At 39.0% G+C, this 17,753-nt stretch overlaps 3 protein-coding genes across 7 annotated transcripts; all 3 read right to left on the reverse strand.

Moving 5' to 3' along the window:
* Positions 1-278: 278 nt before the first annotated feature.
* On the reverse strand, positions 279-3,306 carry si:dkey-183p4.10 (dentin sialophosphoprotein). 4 transcript variants are annotated; one of them, XM_041798527.1, is made up of 7 exons: positions 3,181-3,306; positions 2,839-3,001; positions 1,148-2,740; positions 1,004-1,070; positions 840-906; positions 627-740; positions 279-540 (listed from the first exon to the last, which is right to left on the reverse strand). In XM_041798527.1, exons 2-7 carry the CDS (start codon positions 2,879-2,881, stop codon positions 424-426), a joined length of 2,001 nt encoding a protein of 666 aa, XP_041654461.1. In that variant the 5' UTR covers positions 2,882-3,001; positions 3,181-3,306; the 3' UTR covers positions 279-423. The 4 variants fall into 4 exon arrangements, with proteins under 4 accessions (XP_041654461.1, XP_041654458.1, XP_041654460.1 ...); XM_041798524.1 differs by having other exon boundaries at positions 627-749; positions 822-906; positions 3,181-3,305; XM_041798526.1 differs by having other exon boundaries at positions 627-749; positions 3,181-3,304.
* A 117-nt stretch (positions 3,307-3,423) lies between these two features.
* dnase1l1l (deoxyribonuclease I-like 1-like) lies at positions 3,424-7,448 on the reverse strand. Its single transcript, XM_041798528.1, has 8 exons — positions 7,308-7,448; positions 6,654-6,742; positions 6,481-6,567; positions 5,879-6,000; positions 5,439-5,551; positions 5,143-5,300; positions 3,643-3,739; positions 3,424-3,554 (listed from the first exon to the last, which is right to left on the reverse strand). Exons 1-8 carry the CDS (start codon positions 7,446-7,448, stop codon positions 3,474-3,476), a joined length of 888 nt encoding a protein of 295 aa, XP_041654462.1. The 3' UTR covers positions 3,424-3,473.
* Positions 7,449-9,838: 2,390 nt separating this feature from the next.
* Positions 9,839-17,662, reverse strand: LOC121517657 (TRAF3-interacting JNK-activating modulator). Of its 2 annotated transcripts, none has more exons than XM_041799616.1 (14): positions 17,113-17,662; positions 15,663-16,083; positions 15,407-15,548; positions 15,227-15,311; positions 15,121-15,148; positions 14,985-15,014; positions 13,030-13,125; positions 12,333-12,404; positions 12,037-12,177; positions 11,739-11,876; positions 11,516-11,651; positions 11,228-11,373; positions 10,614-10,730; positions 9,839-10,502 (listed from the first exon to the last, which is right to left on the reverse strand). In XM_041799616.1, exons 1-14 carry the CDS (start codon positions 17,127-17,129, stop codon positions 10,302-10,304), a joined length of 1,770 nt encoding a protein of 589 aa, XP_041655550.1. In that variant the 5' UTR covers positions 17,130-17,662; the 3' UTR covers positions 9,839-10,301. The 2 variants fall into 2 exon arrangements, with proteins under 2 accessions (XP_041655550.1, XP_041655551.1); XM_041799617.1 differs by having other exon boundaries at positions 15,663-16,452.
* Between the last annotated feature and the right edge of the window lie 91 nt (positions 17,663-17,753).

Genomic DNA, 17,753 nt, shown 5'->3' on the forward strand with positions numbered 1-17,753 from the left:
TTTTACCATGGGGAGGAAATACTTTCCTTTATAAAGCACAACTAATTTGACACATTTTCACACTGTCATGTTTAATAATGGACTATGTCATAATGAAGTTAACTTATAATTCTGTTAAAAATACTGAAGTAAAATCTATTTTATTCCCTTAGTTAGGTACAGTAGTATATTTGATTTCTGTGCGTCACATTGCAGTGAGATCCCTTACATCCAAGCCTTTTAGCCCTGATTTAGTGCTATCCATACAAATAAGTCAGCATCATTGTAGACAAAGTTAAATCTTTATTCAGCACAGCCTTATATTATAGAAAAATCTTAACAAATTTCTACGCATTTACTCAAACATTTCAACCTTTTCAACAAAAAGCATCAATTTTTATATCATTTGACTGCATGAAGCATATGTAATGACTCCCTTTCTCCCTAAAAGAAAGACAACAGGCTGAACATTTCTTCTTGATCTGTGACCAACCAGAACACAGCCAGTCCCATCAGAATCACCACAGCCATCCTCAGAGTCAGCTTTAAGATACCGAGACACTGCAGGAACAAAAAGAGGACAATACATGAAATTAAGTCACAAATACAGTGAGTTTTGAGTCATCACTGACAGTATGAATGCTCACTCTGTGTTTCTGGGAACAAACTGGTGTTATGCTGAGATCTGGCACATCCTCTGGTATATCAGTGTAGGGGGGCTCAAAAGCAGGCTTTATGTCCTTAATGTCCTCTTCAGGCTCCTGTAGTCCCTGTGCAAAGACAAAGCAGTTAAGAAATGTTGCATTTTTGTTGAATGTGTGAGAGTTTCCATGCACTCTTACATGTGTCTGCATGCAAACCTCAGATGTTTCTGCAGAGCTCAGGTCCTCTTCCTCATCTGTGGAGCTGCTTAGTGACTCTCTGTCACTGCATAGAGAGGAGGAAGTAGATCTTTATTTAGCTTTATGTTGTAGTTACTGTTGAAGAAAAGAGAATCCTAAAAACAGATGAGAGTGCTGCTAACCTGTCAGTGTCATAATGAATGACTCGAGACAGTGGATCCATGCAGAACTGGACTTTAGTCTGCCTCCCTGGACAAAAGCACAAATGGACACTATTAAACTGTGACTTGCCAAATCGTAATCTCTGCATATCTTTATTCACTCACCTTCTCTTTCTTCCTCTTTGTCGCTGTCGTCATAATATTTATAGAAAGCCTTGATTCTCTCCTGTTCTTGTTCCCAGCTCCTGTCCTCTTCATAGACGTCGTCTCCTTGCTGTGAGAGCTCAGTGACACCAGATACATGAGGTTCAGTGTTGAAGAAGAAGCTGTCGTCCAAGGATCCATAGCTAGAGGAAGTGCTTGTTTTTGCATCTTCTCTCTGTACAGCAGAGTAGGTATTTATGTCATCTGCAGGGTGAGTCAAATCAGAGAGCAGTGTTTTCACTCTGTCTGTGTCCTCTGTGGTTAACAGATCTTCAAACTGAAGACTAGGAGTTGTTAACACGTCTAGATTCCAGTTTATGATGCGATCTGCACTGTGGTCGTCATCTGATGTGCTCCTTGTGGTAAACTCTGTGTGAATCTGTAGCTCTTCATATTCTTTGTTGCTTTCTTGTGTTGCATACCGTTCCTCATCACTTCTTCTTTCCTCATTGTCATCGTCACTGGAGCTGCAGGAATCACTGTCATCTGACTCATCTTCACTCCCTCTATCACCTTCAAGGATCTCAAATTTCCCTCCTTCTTTTTCTGTATCCAGCTTCCTAAACTCATTGTCATCCAACTCTAAATTTCTGCTGAACAGATACTCATCTCCCTCTTCATCAGTGTCCTCTCCTCTTCCTATGTATGCATCATCTATCTGAGCACTTTCTAGGGAGACGTCTTGGTTTGTTTTTGAGCTTCTTTCATGTGACTGGAGATTCCTTTCATGAGTTTCCTCTACGTATTCACACGAAGAAAAGTCTGAGGGATATTCTGCATAGCTCTCACCTGCTTCTTGGTGCTCCTCTCCTGAGAAATCCTCCACTTTCTCTACAAACTCCCCACTCTCCACTTCAGCCAGGAGATCCTGCAGATTCTGCACAGATATTTGTGGAAACTCCAAACTCTCTCTTTTATTGTCTTCTTGGTAAGGATTTTCAGCATCCTGCTCGATGAACTGAACTTCTTCCTCTTGTCTGATTTTCATGTCTTCACACTCAGATTCAGAATCCTCTTGTTTTGCTTGCTCAGTCTCCCTCCCATCGTCTTCATCACCTTTTATCACCATCTCACAGCCATGTTCAGGGACTTGCTCAAAATAGGACACCTCCTTTTCACCTCGCTCTTTGTTTCTATCTTGAGGGGTTTCGTCACCTTGAGGGTCCAGAGGTTGTCCCTCAGCAGTGATCCTGTCCTCCTTATCGTCACCGCAGCAAACTGAATCCCCTGGTTCCCCCTCATCTTCATCCTCTTCATCATCTCCAGACAAGGAGCCTTCCTGTTCAGAATCTCCTTCTGAACTTGTGTAATCCTCCCCAAGGGTTTTCTCCACACTTATGACCCCTTCCTCTTCAAAATTCTCCTCATCAGACAGGTCTTCCTCATCATTTTCTTCCATGTTTGTATCTTTAACGTCCATGCTAAACAAAAATGCAGGTTGAGAAGTTGTTTCCTGGTGCAGAGTGTCATCTTCCTTTGTTTGCATGTTTTCAGCAGAGATGTCTGTTTTGTCCTCTTCCTCAAAATGTAAATTCTCAAACTCCAAATCTCCATCTGAGAAAGATGGAGCGGATGTTTCTGTAACATCACCTTTTAATAATCAAATTCTTTCGTAAAAGCTTTTAAATAATAAAAAGAAAGCAAATTCTTACCTGGAAATGCATCACTTAGTAGATCAGCAAAGCTTTGCTCCATCTTTTCAAAAAGTGTAAGTCTTTAATGCAGAAAATACAGGAAGAAAAGCATCAGTACTTTGACACAGATGATCTTTAGAGCACAATGTACTGCTCATCCGTTGTTGCTGCAAGTGGCTTCCTGTCAGACAGATGGTGCAAAAAATTACACTCTAAAACTCACAAATCTTTATCAAATATGAGACCACAAGTGTAAAGCCCAACCAAAACCAGAGTTAACCAAGAACTGCTGAAAAAGTACCTCCAAAAACTGTATTTTCCAAAGTAATGTTTGTGTTGTCTGTCGCTGCAGCTACTTACCTTCATGAGCTCATGAAATGATGTCAGCTTTGATGTGGTTTCTGGTTTCAGATGCACAATATAAACTACAGCAGTGAAGCATGCAGTTCCTCCATGCTGACACAAGCCATGTTTATGAGGCTCTTATATAGCTGAGACCAATGCAAAGACACTTGTAAATAATTCACAGTTTAAAAAGAACTCCTCTTATGAGTGCATTAAGTTTAATTACTTTATTTTAAAAGATAAAGTGTTGTAAAAGTACAGAAAATTAAAATAAAGGCATCCTTTTGAGATGATGGCCATCCTTAGGACTACAGTTCATGGCGGAGGAGGTAGCGGTGGTTTGGCTTCAGATCGACTTCTACAGGAAAATGGTCACTCACCTCAAGAGCCTAAAAGTGCCATAAAAAAGGATTCATGTTTGTAAAAATACTGCATAAAAGTTAACTGATGAAAGATCTATGTTTTACGCTGGTTTACCTCCTCCTCGGTGAGATGGAAGTTTTCTTTAAAGTTGAACGGCTGAGCAGAGCCTGGCACTATGCAGGAAATAATCTCACGTCCATGCACAATGATCCTGATTTAAATAAAGAAAAAAACACTATACTGTAAGGCAAATCCCTGAACAACATTAAGGGTGACTGCAGCATAAAGCATTTATAGTGCCTATAAAAAGTATTTTGATGATGTTTTTCCCTTTTACTGGTTTTATAAATCAATTACGGGAAATTAAAGAAAAATACTAAAAAAATCTCCTTTATGTCAAAATGAAAACAGATTTCTTCAAAGTAATGTCAATTAAATAAAGACTTGTAATGTAAAATAAGTGACTGCATAAATATTCACCCCCTTTAAAGTGACTGACCTAGTTCAACAAAGGTCTAGTCAATTGGTGCCAGTAGTCTCTTGAATAGTGGAATAGGGCTCAACCGAGATCAGTGAATGTGTCTCAAGTGATTGTAGTATGAAGACACCTGTGTCTGGAAGGTCAAGTCACTGGTAAATAAGTATTCATGGCTACCATTACACCATAAAGTCAAAAGAACACCCCCAGCAACTCAGAGAAAAGGTTGTTGAAAAGTTTAAGTCAGGGGATGGATATGAAAAAAACCCAAGGCACTGAACATCCCTCAGAGGTCAGTCAAATCCATCGTCAAGAAATGGAAGGAATGTGGTATGTGTAAATCTGCCTAGATCAGGCTGTCCTCACAAACTGAGTAATCATGCAAGAAGGAGACTAGTGAGAGAGGCTAACAAGACACCTATGACTACTCTGATTGAGTTACAGGCTTCAGCAGCAAAGATGGGAGAGACTCTGGACACCGCAACTGTTGCCCGAGTTCTTTGGTCTGATGAGACCAAAATGATGCTTTTTGGCCATCAGACAAGATGATATGTTAGGCAGACACCGAACACAGCACATCACCACAAACAAACATCATCCCCACAGTGAAGCACTGGGGTGGCAGCATCATGTTGTGGGTATGCTTATTGGCAGCCTTGAGGCTTGTAAAGATAGATGCGGAAATATATTGGAAAATATAAAATATAGGAAACCGTTTAAAGACAAAAAAGTGAATGTTATGGAGTGGCCAAGGCAGAGTCCAGACCTCAATCTAACAGAGAATTTGTGGCTGGACTTAAACAGGGCTGCTCATGCCTGATCTCTGCAATCTGATAGAATTCTATTGTCCAGATGTGGTTGCAAAAAAGTGACTTGAGGGGTTGAATATTTATACAGTCCTGTATTTTAAATGACATATTTTTATTAATTGACATTACTTTAAATCTGTTTTCACTTTGACATTAATGAGTTTTCTTGTAAAATTTTTCTGTCAAAAAGCCAAATTTTACTGACCATTATTGATTTATAAAATCAATAAAAGGGTAAATCATCCAAGGGGGTGAATACTTTTTATGGGCACTGTGTATGATGCAAGAAGCATAATGTGAAAACTGTAGTTCCCAGCAGTCCCTGACCTGTCATAAGCACAGTGTGTCTTCTCACGTACAGTTGTATCCTGTTCATCTCCAATAAGCCAGTGAAATCTGGGGTCACTCCTCAGACGAACAGCCCTCCAGCCCTTAATAGTGACGTAGTTGCAGTCGGCATTAAGGTCCCCTAAGATCATTACATTCTGGGTAAATGACAGGAAGTAAGAAGGGAAGTTAAACAGATCAGAATCACTCATTAAAGTGGTCAAACATGACAGAGAAAAGACTAAAGTGAGGAACTCCACACCACAGTACAAAACAAATGAAAATAATTTCATTACATCAGTCTTCCACTTCTGGTGAACTTCTTTAAAGACGGTGTACAGCTGGTCCATCTCCTTCATGGCATTTTTGGGACAAGTGTGCTGCCCAATCAGGACGAAATCCTTCACCACTACAAAATCAAACAAATTCTTATACAGATATACTAGTGTCCACTAAAAGACATTTTCTCAGAATGTATACCCAAAGAGGCTTGATTTAACCTCCTTTTACTCTGTAGTATCTACATTTTCTCTTAATTTTGCGTTTACATCCACTAATAGGCAGTAAACCATAAGGGAGACATGTTAGACAATACTTACCAAAGAGCTTACCAAAGCTTTGATTTTTGATGTGTACATGAGTAAAAAAAAACCCAGGGAGAGAGATGCTCCTGAGAAATCTCAGTCTGTGCTAGTGCTTTTTTTAAGGCCCTGAATTTAAAGGTGTTTTGTCTTACATGTGGTAGGAGAGTTAAATCGAATGATGAAAGGCTCTCTGGAGAAAACATCAGTATCATTTTTTCCTTCCACTTCTGGTTTAGGATACTGATAATGCTCTTTGACCTGCAGCACATTCTTCCTGGTGAAAATGAAGACAAAAGAAATTACACTGATCTATTTGAGTTCATCGACAAGTGCATAGTGGTCGTTTCCCTTTACTAAGTACATTTCAAGATATTAGACATGTTCTTAGTGATCTAGTGTTGCCTGCAGAAGTTGGTATAGTCTTAATTTATGCCCTTTTTTTTTTAACAAAACAGCCATCAAAGGACAAATGACCTGTGTTACAGATTGCTCTATTTCATTTGTTCCCATCCTGGGAAATATAAGTATTTCAGCAAATATGAGTCTGTTGATGCTCTGAGTGATTTAGGTTGATCCATCCAGACAAAGATCTTCTGCTGTGATTTAATTGGACTGCATCGAAAACACCAGGAACAGAATAAATTGCCAGTGCTGTTGTACTCCACATAAGCTCTCATTTTACTCCTAACCGGTCATACTCAGTTAAAACTGTTGAATAACTTTAAAGCAATGTGTCATAAATCTAATAGATTACCTGTAAATGTAGACATACTGCTCCTTGTAGGTCTTTCTGCCCAGCCTCTCACTCGCCACATAGGAGTATGAGTTAGATTTGTCATATCTGCAGAAAACAATACAAATAAGAAGCATTTTAAATTAGCCAAAGGTATTGCCTGGATGTCGTTGGATTCATTTGAGAGCTCCTACCTGTTAAGCTCCTTCACTAGAGCTTGGATAGCTTCTCCTTTGGAGTCTCGGACCTCCTGGATGAGGCACAAATCACAGCGAGAGAGAATCTTGGAAGCAAAACAAAAGATTACAAGTATCAGGTGTCTGGTTTATGTAGATGATGCTCTAGTTTAATTGTTCTAAATGCAACCTAGGGGGTCACAAAAGTGTTTTCAGTGGGTCGCGGATATGTGCCTGAATAAGCATTGCAAAAAGTGTATAAGGTACGGAGGCCATAAGAGGAAAAGCATCCATACATTTTATTTGAAAAGGTTTGGCTCCTTTCAGTTGTTTTTGTAGGATCTTGACTTATTTATCCCATTGTCTCCGGATAAGAAAGCTGATTTTACAATGACATTAAGTTAATTTATTGAGATCTCTTGCAAGTCTTCAGAGGAAAATGGAAAAAAATATAATGTATGCATCCATGTCCTCTTTGAGCTTCTGTTATGATGCCTATTTTTTTGTTCTGTTTCTTTGTTAAATCCTATTTTTTGTTCCATCTAAGGTGCAAATTGTTTCAATTTTCCAAAAATAGATCTAAGAGGTTGAAAATTGTCTAAAATTTGTGTTGTAAATTGAACTGAATTGAAGACTCACTGCTCTAGTTGTAGTAAACACTGAGTGGAATACCTTTAGAAGAATTCCCATGACCTTCTTGTTATGAGCCTTTGATTCACCAAAGCTCTGAACGTTGAAAGCGCAGATCTTCAGGGATGTCGTGATGCTCAACACACTCAACCCGACAGCTAACAGCAGAACTGCAGTCCTCATCTTGCTCAGGGTTACTGCTCTGTAAGTGTAAGATGGTTTAGCAACATCCTCTTTGTGAAACAAGTTTCAAAAACCTCCTCACCCTCACCCACAGCACCCACTCACCTTCAGGCCCAGCAGGACACTGACCCGAGGTGAGCAAAGATCTTTCTCTTCAGTGAGCCGCAGTGTGTTTTGGGGAACATGCAGGTAAAAGACAGACCCACAGGTGCGTGTGTGTGTGTTGGATGTGCTGTGTCAGTGCCCGATGAGAATGGAGCTTCATCTGGAACAGTTAAAACAACTGAATACCACAAACAATGGTTCAGGCCCGCTCAGTGAGTTCAGCTCTGACTGTTTTAGTTAAATCAGACAATAGATGCTGCCATGTGTCATCCCTGTCACTTTCATGAACATTTGAATAGAAATGACCACAAATCATACTGATTATTGAAGGCCACAACACAGAGTTAAAACAACCGTGACAGGGATGGTTCTCCATTTCTGTATGATTCACCTAATCTAAATCGACTGTTATTATTCACATTATTTTGTCTTTTTTCTGCTCTAGATTTTGGTTGACCACTGATATTCTGATGTCACAAACAATACCAAAACAAAAGATGTGTGTAAATTTAAGAGGGGTGTGATATACACCAGCTCTTACTCAGTCAAGGGGAAGACAGTGGAGTTATACCTGGGTATTGTCATTGATGAGCAGGTTTTAATTTTCTGAAAATACACATGTAGTTTGTCAGACATCATAGCAGCAACTGCAGTGAATTTATGACTGTTTTACAATTCCATGTTTGAATCTGTCCACACCTTTGCCATTATCACCTGATTTGGTATCCTTTTACTCGGGGATAAAAAGAGGTAAGACTACATTGTTAAGGTTGCCGGTAAATTCACTGGTATTAAATGACCTGATTACTCTCAAACCTTTGACAAGCGAGTGACAACTAGAGCTTAAGACATCATAAAGCGTCTTCATCATCCTCTCCATGATGAATTTGAGCTTTTACCCTCTGGCCAGAGGCAGTTTTACTGTAAGGCAAAGGCAAGCGATTGTGGGCTTCGACATAAGTCACTGTAGGTGTGCATTAAATATGTGGTAGGCTTCACATACATGTCCTTTTTTATCATTTGATTTTACAGCTGTAGTTACTTAAAATCCCCAAGGTTTTACGTACACTATATGGCCAAAAGTATTCAGCTGCCTGGATATAACACCAACAGGGATTGCATCTATAACTTCTACTGTTCTTGGAAGGCATTCCACAAGATTTTGGTGTGTTTTTCTGTAGGAATTTGTGCCCATTCATTTTGTAGAGCATTGAACTCATCAAACCATGTCTTTAAAGTCCTTGCACACTGGAGCACAGTCATGTTAGAATAGAAAAGGGACTTCCCCAAACTGTTGCCAAGAAGTTGGAAGTATAGCATTGTCCAAAATGTCTTGTTATGCTGAAGCATTAAGACCGTCCTTGACTGGAGATAAGGGGCCTAGACCAGACCCTGAAAAACAGTCCCAGACCGTTATCCCTCCTCCACCAATCACTGTTGGCACGGTGCAGTTGGGCAGGTAATGTTCTCCTGGCATCCGCCAAACCCAGACTCTCTACTCTGACTGCCAAACAGAGAAGCGTGATTCTCCACTCCACAGAACACGTTTCCACTGCTCCACAGTCCTGTGTGCTTTAAACCACTCCACTCCACTTTCTGCAGAGGTGGCATCTATCACAGTAACACACTTGAAGTCACCGAGCTCTCCAGAACACATTCTGTATCAGAAATGTTTGCAAATGCAGACTGCATGGCTAGGTGCTTGATCTTATACACCTGTAGCAACAGGTCTTATTGAAACACCTGAATTCAATAACAAACAAGTGTGGCCTAATACTTTTCCATATAGTGTATGTTGTATCTGTAAATGTTATCATCATCTAGGTAACCAGATTTGAATGAATTAACCCTATATTCATTTGCTTCTGTTTTTGTTAACTTAAAGCCATTTTTCTGATGGTTAGTTTGCTGAAAATCACTGTATTTCGCAGTGTAGTGATGCTACTTTAGGTTATAAAACTTATTGGGCAGTAATATTTTTTTTAGTGAGGACAGGTCCAGTGTCACCAAGTTGGATCACATCTGAACCAAAAGATAAATATAATAAATATTTTTGAATGTTTTTTAAATATAGTCTTCTACTGTGTGGTAATCTTATGAAAAAGCAGATGATATGGACAAACTCTATTTTGCATTCAAGATGTCAGAATAACTGCTCTAAACAACCCAGGTAAGGAGCATCCTCAACTAAACCCACAGCACAATGAACTCATGACTCTACTAACTAAAATAAAAAAAGACAAAATCACATTTTTGTAGAAAAAATATTTAATTCTTCAACAAAAACACTAATGGCTCTTTTTTTTAAATGCCAAAACTCTCTGAGGTTAGTTCCATCACCACAACAGTTAAAAGATTTACTGTGATTTTTCCCCTTTATTTAGTGGTGTTTAAATTATACAAGGTGGTGCTAATAAGTGTTTTACAGTATGACAGACACATCCAGTCTTTATCCTCCTATGTAGAAGTATTTCAATTTATCCACTCACTGTTTGTCAGAGGTCATATATTATATGACAGCCAGCTTGTGAGCTGATAGTGCTTTGTCATATTCTCATTGGTTAAAAAAAAAAAGTCAGAAACACTGAAAGTCTTCACTTGTATTTGAACTTAGTGCAGACATCCCAAACATGTTAACATCAAACACACTGAGTTCCAAGTCTCACATGCAAAGAAATATTAAGAAGATGAATCCTTAAACAGTCTTCATTTAAAACAAAAGCTAGAGAAATAAAAATTCTGACACCATCATATTGGTCGAAAACAGCTTGCGTGTTGAGGTGATGCCACTTCCATGAGATAGTCTTCAATGCGCGTCTCTATGTCCGAGTACAGGTCTTCAACTTGCTCCCTGAAAGGAGGATACCACAGCCACAGCAGGACAACCTGGGCTACAGCGAGGAACAGAAGGAGGAAGACCCACACCTTCCACCAGGAGCCACACAGCGTCTAAACAAGAAGAAATGTGTACAGAAGAGGAGGGATATGGAGACCTTTTTGCTGATCTTGTGTTCACATTAGGCAACACTGGCTACACTTATGCACACACACACAGCTCACCGGTCTCTTGTGGCGATGGCTGAGCTGTCGGAGCTCGTCTCTGCACTGCGACAGCCGGGCCTGACTGGATTTACACTCCTGCTCCATGGCATACAACTCTGCATGCAGCTCCTCACACTGTGCACATAAACACACATATGCACAGGAGAAGGGACAGGAAGGGATCATATTAACTGCAGTCATCCAAGGCTAAATTTAAAATGCATATGATACCAGGAGGAGTTAATCCTTTGGCATGGGTCTTAAAAGGGGGCAACATGCACAATTATCGTAAAAGTTTTCTTTTGTTAAAGTAAGATGAAACTAAGGTGATTCATTTGTGTGTATTATAAAAAGATATACATCAGGAAATCAATTTAGAAGTCTGTGAAAATTGTCCTGAAATACACTTACCAGAAGCGAGGTAATTTTCTAACAAAAATGTTCTTGTTACATGTCACTCCACAGAATACTTTTCTAAACTAGAGGGATGTCATCTTTGAATCAAATTCATGTCTTTTTATGTGAAACATTAATTAGAATTTTTTTGTTTTTCGAACAAATACAAAATGAAACAAAACCTTGATGTTTAAGTCTTGAGGCTCCAGTATAGTGTAACAAAATCCCATCAGTACCTCTTTTTCTTTGAGTCTTAGTTTCTCCTGAGTGTGACGGAGCTGCTCCTCCACCTGAGAGTCTGTCCTCGCTGTCCCCTGGGCACCTGCTTCCTCTGATGTCACTTGTCCCAGCATCAAGAAGTCCTGGGCCTCATCACTGTCGTCTAGGAAACAGAGATCTCTTTTAATAAATGTTGCATCAATCATTGTTTTTAATTGTGCCAGGAAAAGTTAGTTTTAGATCCAAAACACTTGAATAAAGCACTGATTCAAGTTTTCTAAAGGAACATTATCTCTAATCCTTGCCTTCAAGGTGTTGAATTTCCTCTCTAAACATCTGGTTGTCTCCTTCCAGCAAAGAGATGTTGTGCCGCAGCTCTGTCTTCTCTTGAATCAGTGACACCACCTCTTCCATCAGCTCAGCCTCTCTGGATCTAGACAGCTGCACAGGACACACACAATGTATCAAGCTTTAACAATAAAACCTCGGAACATCCATGCAATCAAAATGCTATCTACTATACTGTACCTCCAGTTGGCTTAGCAGATGTTGCAGCTGGTCATTGCTGAGATGTTGATTCTCCCTGAGTTGTCCAGAGCTCAGCTTCAGCTCCTCATACAGGTGTTGCCATCTCATTGCCTCTGTTCTTGCTTTACTGAGTGCTACCTAGTGGCAAAACATACATTTCATAATCAAGCTGAAATATTCACACAGATTTGAATAACTTTTAATATGTCTTAAACTTGATGACTTTAATGTGTTGCTCCATAGCTAAAAAGAAACATTCTGGTAGTACATTTCTGTCATTTAAAGGTAAAAATTTGACCTGCAGTATCTCAGTCTTCGTAAGAGCATCAGCTTTCTCCTGTGTGGCCTTCTGCAGAGCCTCTAGTGCCTTCTCCTCATACATCCGTTTCTGCTTCTCCATCTGTATCACCACTTTCTTCACTCCATCTTTTGGAAAATTCTACAAATCAGGACAAAACACAGCTGAGTTACACTAACGTTTCAAAGGAAGGATGGAAACACTTGGGTTGCTGTAAAGAAGCATAATAAAAAGACTAAATTTAATGCTAAAAAACACACAGTGGTTGCGTTTTTACCACCAGCTGCTGCTCTTACCTGCAGGCAGACTTGCAGCTGCGCCTCCAGAGCCTTGATCTTATTTCTCAGCAGATCTTCACTGCAGCGAGCCTGTGTGGGTAAGAGAGGAAATGACTGACTGTCATGCTTCAACCTGCAGATGGAAAATTAATGATTTGAGAGCCACAATGTGTGACAGCTTGTTCTTTCACTGCGTTCAATGATGTACTTGCTGCACCTGTGAGCCTCAAGAATAATCAGTTTATGTAGGTATAGTAACACTACACTATTATGAAGAAAAAAAACGCTTTTATGTTGTCTCACAACTTAAAGCCTGAATATTGCATCTCGAAATGTGTACCTTTAGATCTTATGAATCAAATCTGAAGAGTGGAAACAGCGTAACAGCAGTATTTTTAAATCATGAATTACAGCCAGAGTAGCTAAAACACAGTCAATGAAGATGCATACAGCAGTGCTTATTAGCTGCAGACTACCCCACCCTTCCTATAAGACTGACAGCTTGCTCTTGTCCTATGCAGTCAAGGCAGGAAGTTCCAAACCACAGACTGCACAGGCCTTCCTGAGATAGCAGCTGTTAAACATTGCTGTGTATGAAACTGTGACATTTTCAGTGTTAAATCAAAAAGGGGCCCAGTGAACGACAACATTAAAACACTATGAACCATGGAGGGCTGTTGAAATAGAAACTGAGTGAACAGGTGGAGAGCCTGACCGTCCATATTTTGCTGGAGGAGTTAACGAGGTTGTTCGTGCTCTCCTGGAGGGCTGCCAGCTTCTTCTTCAAGGCCTCTTCTCTCCACAGAGCCTCCTGATAGCGAACAGATCAGAGAGTCCAGCTGTTACTGTCACTATGAGCCGTTAAAACAACATGCTAACAACAACGACATCTAAAACATAGCTAGCAGCTTTTCTAAATACATTAATGCTTAGAATAAATTAAGCCAACTACTCCGGGCTTGCTTTGGTCACTTTGAAGCATAAACTTGATCAAAACAGTACTACAAAGTAGAAAAGAGCAATTAGCATTACCAAGGTAAGGCTACACCTGCACAACTCTCAAGCGATTTTATTCACTAATTTTACTAGTCACAAAAAAGTAAAACTTGTAATAAAACTCCATTGTTCTAACAATGATGATTGAGGTCCCATTAAAACAGTTATACCCTACAGCAACTTGTATGTAACTCCAGTGAAAACATTTAGCATTAGGAATCAACACGGTGACATTTTTGCATTTAAAATGAGTAAAAAAAATGAAGTTCTTTAACAGAACCTTGGTTTATTAAAAGTGCTGCTTATAGTGATATTTTGTTTACGGAAGAGTATTAGGGCCACTGAAAAAAAAAAATTTGAGACAATTTTTTTTTTTTTCAATTATGAGAAAAAAGTCAGAATTCTGAGATTAAAGACTTTAATCTCAGAATTCTGACTTTTTTCTCACAATTGAAAAAAAAAATTGTCTCAAATTTTTTTTTTCAGTGGCCCTAATACTCTTCCGTATTTGTTAACCCCAAAAAGGTAATAAGTTTGGTCAGATGCATTTTCAAAAGAGATCTCTGCATCCAGGATGCGTTAAGGCCCAGACATCTATTGTACAGGGTACTCTGTAGGTGTTGAACTTTCTTTATTTCCCCCTCTTCTTACTTTATAGCAAAGGCATCTGACTGTAATATACTACAACAATTATACTAAACGTTTACTTTCTAAAAGCTGTGTAGTTTATATGATATAAGAAAAAATCTAAGGCCCATTTAAAAACTGCTTGAAGTATGTTTTACAAGAAAACAATTATCTTTGTTCTTTCTGCCATCTGAGCAAAACATTTCGTCTACGAGACATCTTAATTTCCCATATTTCTCCATTCTCCCATTTATCTTTTCACAACTTTATCCAGCCATATTTGCTTTTTTAACCCTTTTACATACTTTATCTGGACATTTTGCTAAAGATTTTTTTTAACCATTTAAATTGATTTTTGCAACTGTTTTACCCATGCTTGTCGCTAATTCATTTTCACTACTTTATCTGGCAATTTTTGCAACATTTTTGCCACTTTTAACCCATATTCATTACTCTATCCTGTCATTTTTGACACTTTCCCCATTTTTTTGGTACTTTTAGGCCCTTTTTGCTTCATTCAATCCATTTTTTGCCACTCCGTAACCCATTTTTCTTTTTTTCCTGCCAATTTTGCCACTTGTTACCCATTCACACCACACTCAACCCATTTTGCAATTGCTGTTTCCCATATATTGTCTCAGTTCCTTCTACTTTATTTTCTGGTATCTTTACATTTGTACATCATAGCTTAGCTTAGCTAATAGTGTGGCATTACATTCCAATTGGTTTATTCAATCGTGTCAAAGGGGTTCATCCATATTATTAGCTTTACTAAAAAGCTAATTCTGTTTTAAGACAGGGGTTTACATTCTGAAAAAGGCTATAGTGCTCTATAGCATGAAAATAAAAAATATGGTTATCATAGGGGGGCCCAGAAAGCCCCTGCCCTCCCATTAAAGGGGAGGCTTGCTCCCCATTTTTCCCAACTTTAAACATTTATTATCATTAATATCTATGTGTTAATTCATACACCAAAGGGGTTATTTCAACTTTTGATGCCATGGTGCAGTTTAAATATAGCTAGCTCAGGATGGAGTGGATGCTTACCTGCAACAAGTCAGCTAGCAGCTTGATATCCTATTATATGAGAGTTGAGAGACACAGAGCTTAGTATATTCTGATACACATTTTTAAACATTCAAATCATCGTTAAAGCCTGGTAAATAAGCAATTTAAAACTTACCGACTCCTTGACAGTGACAAGACCAGACCTGCACAAAAGATGTCTTTTAGAAATATGCAAACACTGATCATGGTTGATTCTGAATAGTGGCACAGATTAAACTCACTCTGTCTGCATACTGTTCTCCCGTAGTTTTATTTTCTGGAGAATATTTTCACTTTGGCTGGATGATTTGATGCTGGTCTTTTGAACTTTTGGAAGAGGACACAAAAAAGTATTGGAATTACAAATCAGAGCTATTTCATGATTTTCTTGTCTTACTTTTAAGTAGCTGTAGGAACTTTACCATGCTCTCTTTTATCTGTGTTTTTTGTCCTGTGCTGGTTTGATTTCTTGATTGCTGGTGTAGAGGTGAATGTGGATGTTTGTGTCCTCATATGGTCTTTCTCTTGTCTTGTCAGTGTTACCTCGTCTGACCATAGTGAAGCCTGAAAAAAAAAGAGGAGAGTGAAGCTATTTTATTCCCAGGGTGGAGAGATGATACATGGATCTTCTGAAATAGCACCTTACACTCCAGTTATTTCCAAGAATTTGATATTTACCCATTTGCTGGTACTTGGACCATCGGTTATGCTGCTGTTTGGTGTTAAAATCATCAATGGACGTCCATTAGAGGTGGGAGAAGTATGTACATTTGTATGTAACGTGTCTAATTTTCTGATGGTACTGTATTGTTTCATTGAAGCTGTCTTTGGTGTACGTCTTCTCTTTGAGGAGCACTTTGTAGATGGGTCAGGGCTCACTGATCTTCTCCTCAGAAATTCCAGATGCCTTTTCTCCTTAAGTTCAGTCTTTATGTGAAATGTGTCAAGCTCCCTAGTAGGGCTTCGACATGAAGTCACGTTGTTGCGGCCTCGCAGGTGTTCACGTTTCACTGCTCTGTAATCCACAATCAGGTCAAAGTTTTTGAATGGCGAGAGATCTATTCCACCGATGGCCAGGTCGTCCATCACACTGTGAGAGCTAAGCAGGTGACCAGGTTAGAGAAAAGTTTACTGACTGTCACAACAGATAAACTTATCTCTAAAGGGTTCAGTAAAGGGATTGAAGCCCAAGTATAATGCAGGTAGACCCAAAGAAGTCCAGAAATTAGGGCATTTGCACAGTCTTGCAAGAATTAAGGAAAATAGGCTGGTATGTGCATTTCATCTCTAATGAAGGATAGTGGGAGCAAGTAAGCGGGTTAACAAGAATAAAAGAGGGAATGACCTGTGTTTACAAACAGATGAGTTTATGTGGGACAGCAAAAACAGAGCAGGCAAAATAATGAATGATTTAGAGCTAGTTTGAGTTGTGATGGGCAGCTCTTCTGGCTGCTAAAGTGCCTTGAACCTGCAATGACAAGAGATGAAGAAATAAAATAAAACTATTTGTTGAATCTGAGTTAGGAAATAAATGGATGCTACACTGTTTATGTTTTTATGTCACATAGTTAGGAGTAGTTGTAAAATATGATTTTAAGTGTTTCAGGTGCACAAAAGATAATTAAGAACATAAGATAAAAAAAAAAACAACAAAAAAAAAAACATCTTTTTAGAATTGACATACAACAGTGGTTATTTTAAACATGACCTAAAACTTGGTTCATAAATATTTTTTTTTTTATCTGCTTAAGTAATCAAATGAAAGGCAAAAAAATGAAGGTGTATGCATTTAATTAAGCAAAATACAAAGTCTTTACAACATCTCTTTCATTTAAGATGATCTGCTTTGCACAGACACTTACACATGCAGGTCTGCTGTAGTAGAAGAAGCTACTATAGAAGCTGCTCTAAGACTACATTAGTAGCACTATTTGAAAATGTAGATGTTGCTGTTGTCTTGTTTTTGTTTGTACTGGCAAAGACCCCCTGAAGCTGAGCTATGAGTTATCAAAGACTGATTAGGCCCTGGCAAGTGTTGCCCGATTCTGCTGAAAATAGACAAGATAATGCAATGCAAAAAAAAAAAAAAAAAGTTGCTCGAGGAGCAGAAATCCACAATAGAGCTTACCTACAACACCATCTCATTCAGAGGCTTAAAGTCTTCACAGGGTGGCTGAGAAATGATCCATTTACTTGCAGTTTTGAAATAGTGTGCGAGAGCTTTTGTCAGCGTTTCACATGTAGCTGTTTCTGTTGAGCATAATTTTACAGGAAGTGAAGAGAACCACAGCGTCATATGTTCCTCTATCTCAGCAGCCACTCACACCAAACTGATGGCATACACGGGTGGGCCTCAAGATTACACACAGCCTCAGCCAATTCCCCCTGCATGCACTCTGGGATAAAACCCACCACATTGGAGAGTGTGCTGCGCGTTCGTTGTGGTTGCCTCCTGGAATTAAAAAAAAAAAAAAAACGTTATCAGCTGTTAAACTTTGTTAAAATGTGCTGATAAGTCAGCCTCAATAGTTTAATTCTTCACAGGTAGTTTTTGTATTTATGTGTAGTAGGCCTGTGTGATTGCATCCAGCTGACTGGTTGAATTTATTTATGTATTTGTTATGAGCCTCTTTGAGAATAATGAACCTTAAATACTTGTTCTTCATATGATATCTCACATCAAGTAGTCTCAATTTAAAACTTAATTACCCCTATAAATCCAAATTGAACAGGCCAGTGAAGTTGTACCTTTGCGAACAGCGCCATCCA

The sequence above is a fragment of the Cheilinus undulatus genome, linkage group 11 (genome assembly GCF_018320785.1).
Source record: "Cheilinus undulatus linkage group 11, ASM1832078v1, whole genome shotgun sequence".
In the NCBI taxonomy this organism is placed as follows: Eukaryota; Metazoa; Chordata; class Actinopteri; order Labriformes; family Labridae; genus Cheilinus; species Cheilinus undulatus.

Excerpts from the sequence above, each read along its gene's own strand:
- si:dkey-183p4.10 (XM_041798524.1), bottom strand. The coding sequence starts at position 2,881 with ATGGAGCAAAGCTTTGCTGATCTACTAAGTGATGCATTTCCAG. Across the intron at positions 1,071-1,147 it reads CAAAGAGGAAGAAAGAGAAG|GGAGGCAGACTAAAGTCCAG; the intron begins GTGAGTGAATAA and ends GCTTTTGTCCAG. Across the intron at positions 541-626 it reads TTTGTTCCCAGAAACACAGA|TGTCTCGGTATCTTAAAGCT; the intron begins GTGAGCATTCAT and ends TTGTTCCTGCAG.
- dnase1l1l (XM_041798528.1), bottom strand. The coding sequence starts at position 7,448 with ATGAGGACTGCAGTTCTGCTGTTAGCTGTCGGGTTGAGTGTGTTGAGC. Across the intron at positions 6,743-7,307 it reads TCATGGGAATTCTTCTAAAG|ATTCTCTCTCGCTGTGATTT; the intron begins GTATTCCACTCA and ends TTTGCTTCCAAG. Across the intron at positions 6,001-6,480 it reads CAGTATGTCTACATTTACAG|GAAGAATGTGCTGCAGGTCA; the intron begins GTAATCTATTAG and ends CATTTTCACCAG.
- LOC121517657 (XM_041799616.1), bottom strand. Across the intron at positions 13,126-14,984 it reads TGCTAGCTGACTTGTTGCAG|GAGGCTCTGTGGAGAGAAGA; the intron begins GTAAGCATCCAC and ends GTTCGCTATCAG. Across the intron at positions 12,178-12,332 it reads AGCTGCAAGTCTGCCTGCAG|AATTTTCCAAAAGATGGAGT; the intron begins GTAAGAGCAGCA and ends CCTGATTTGTAG.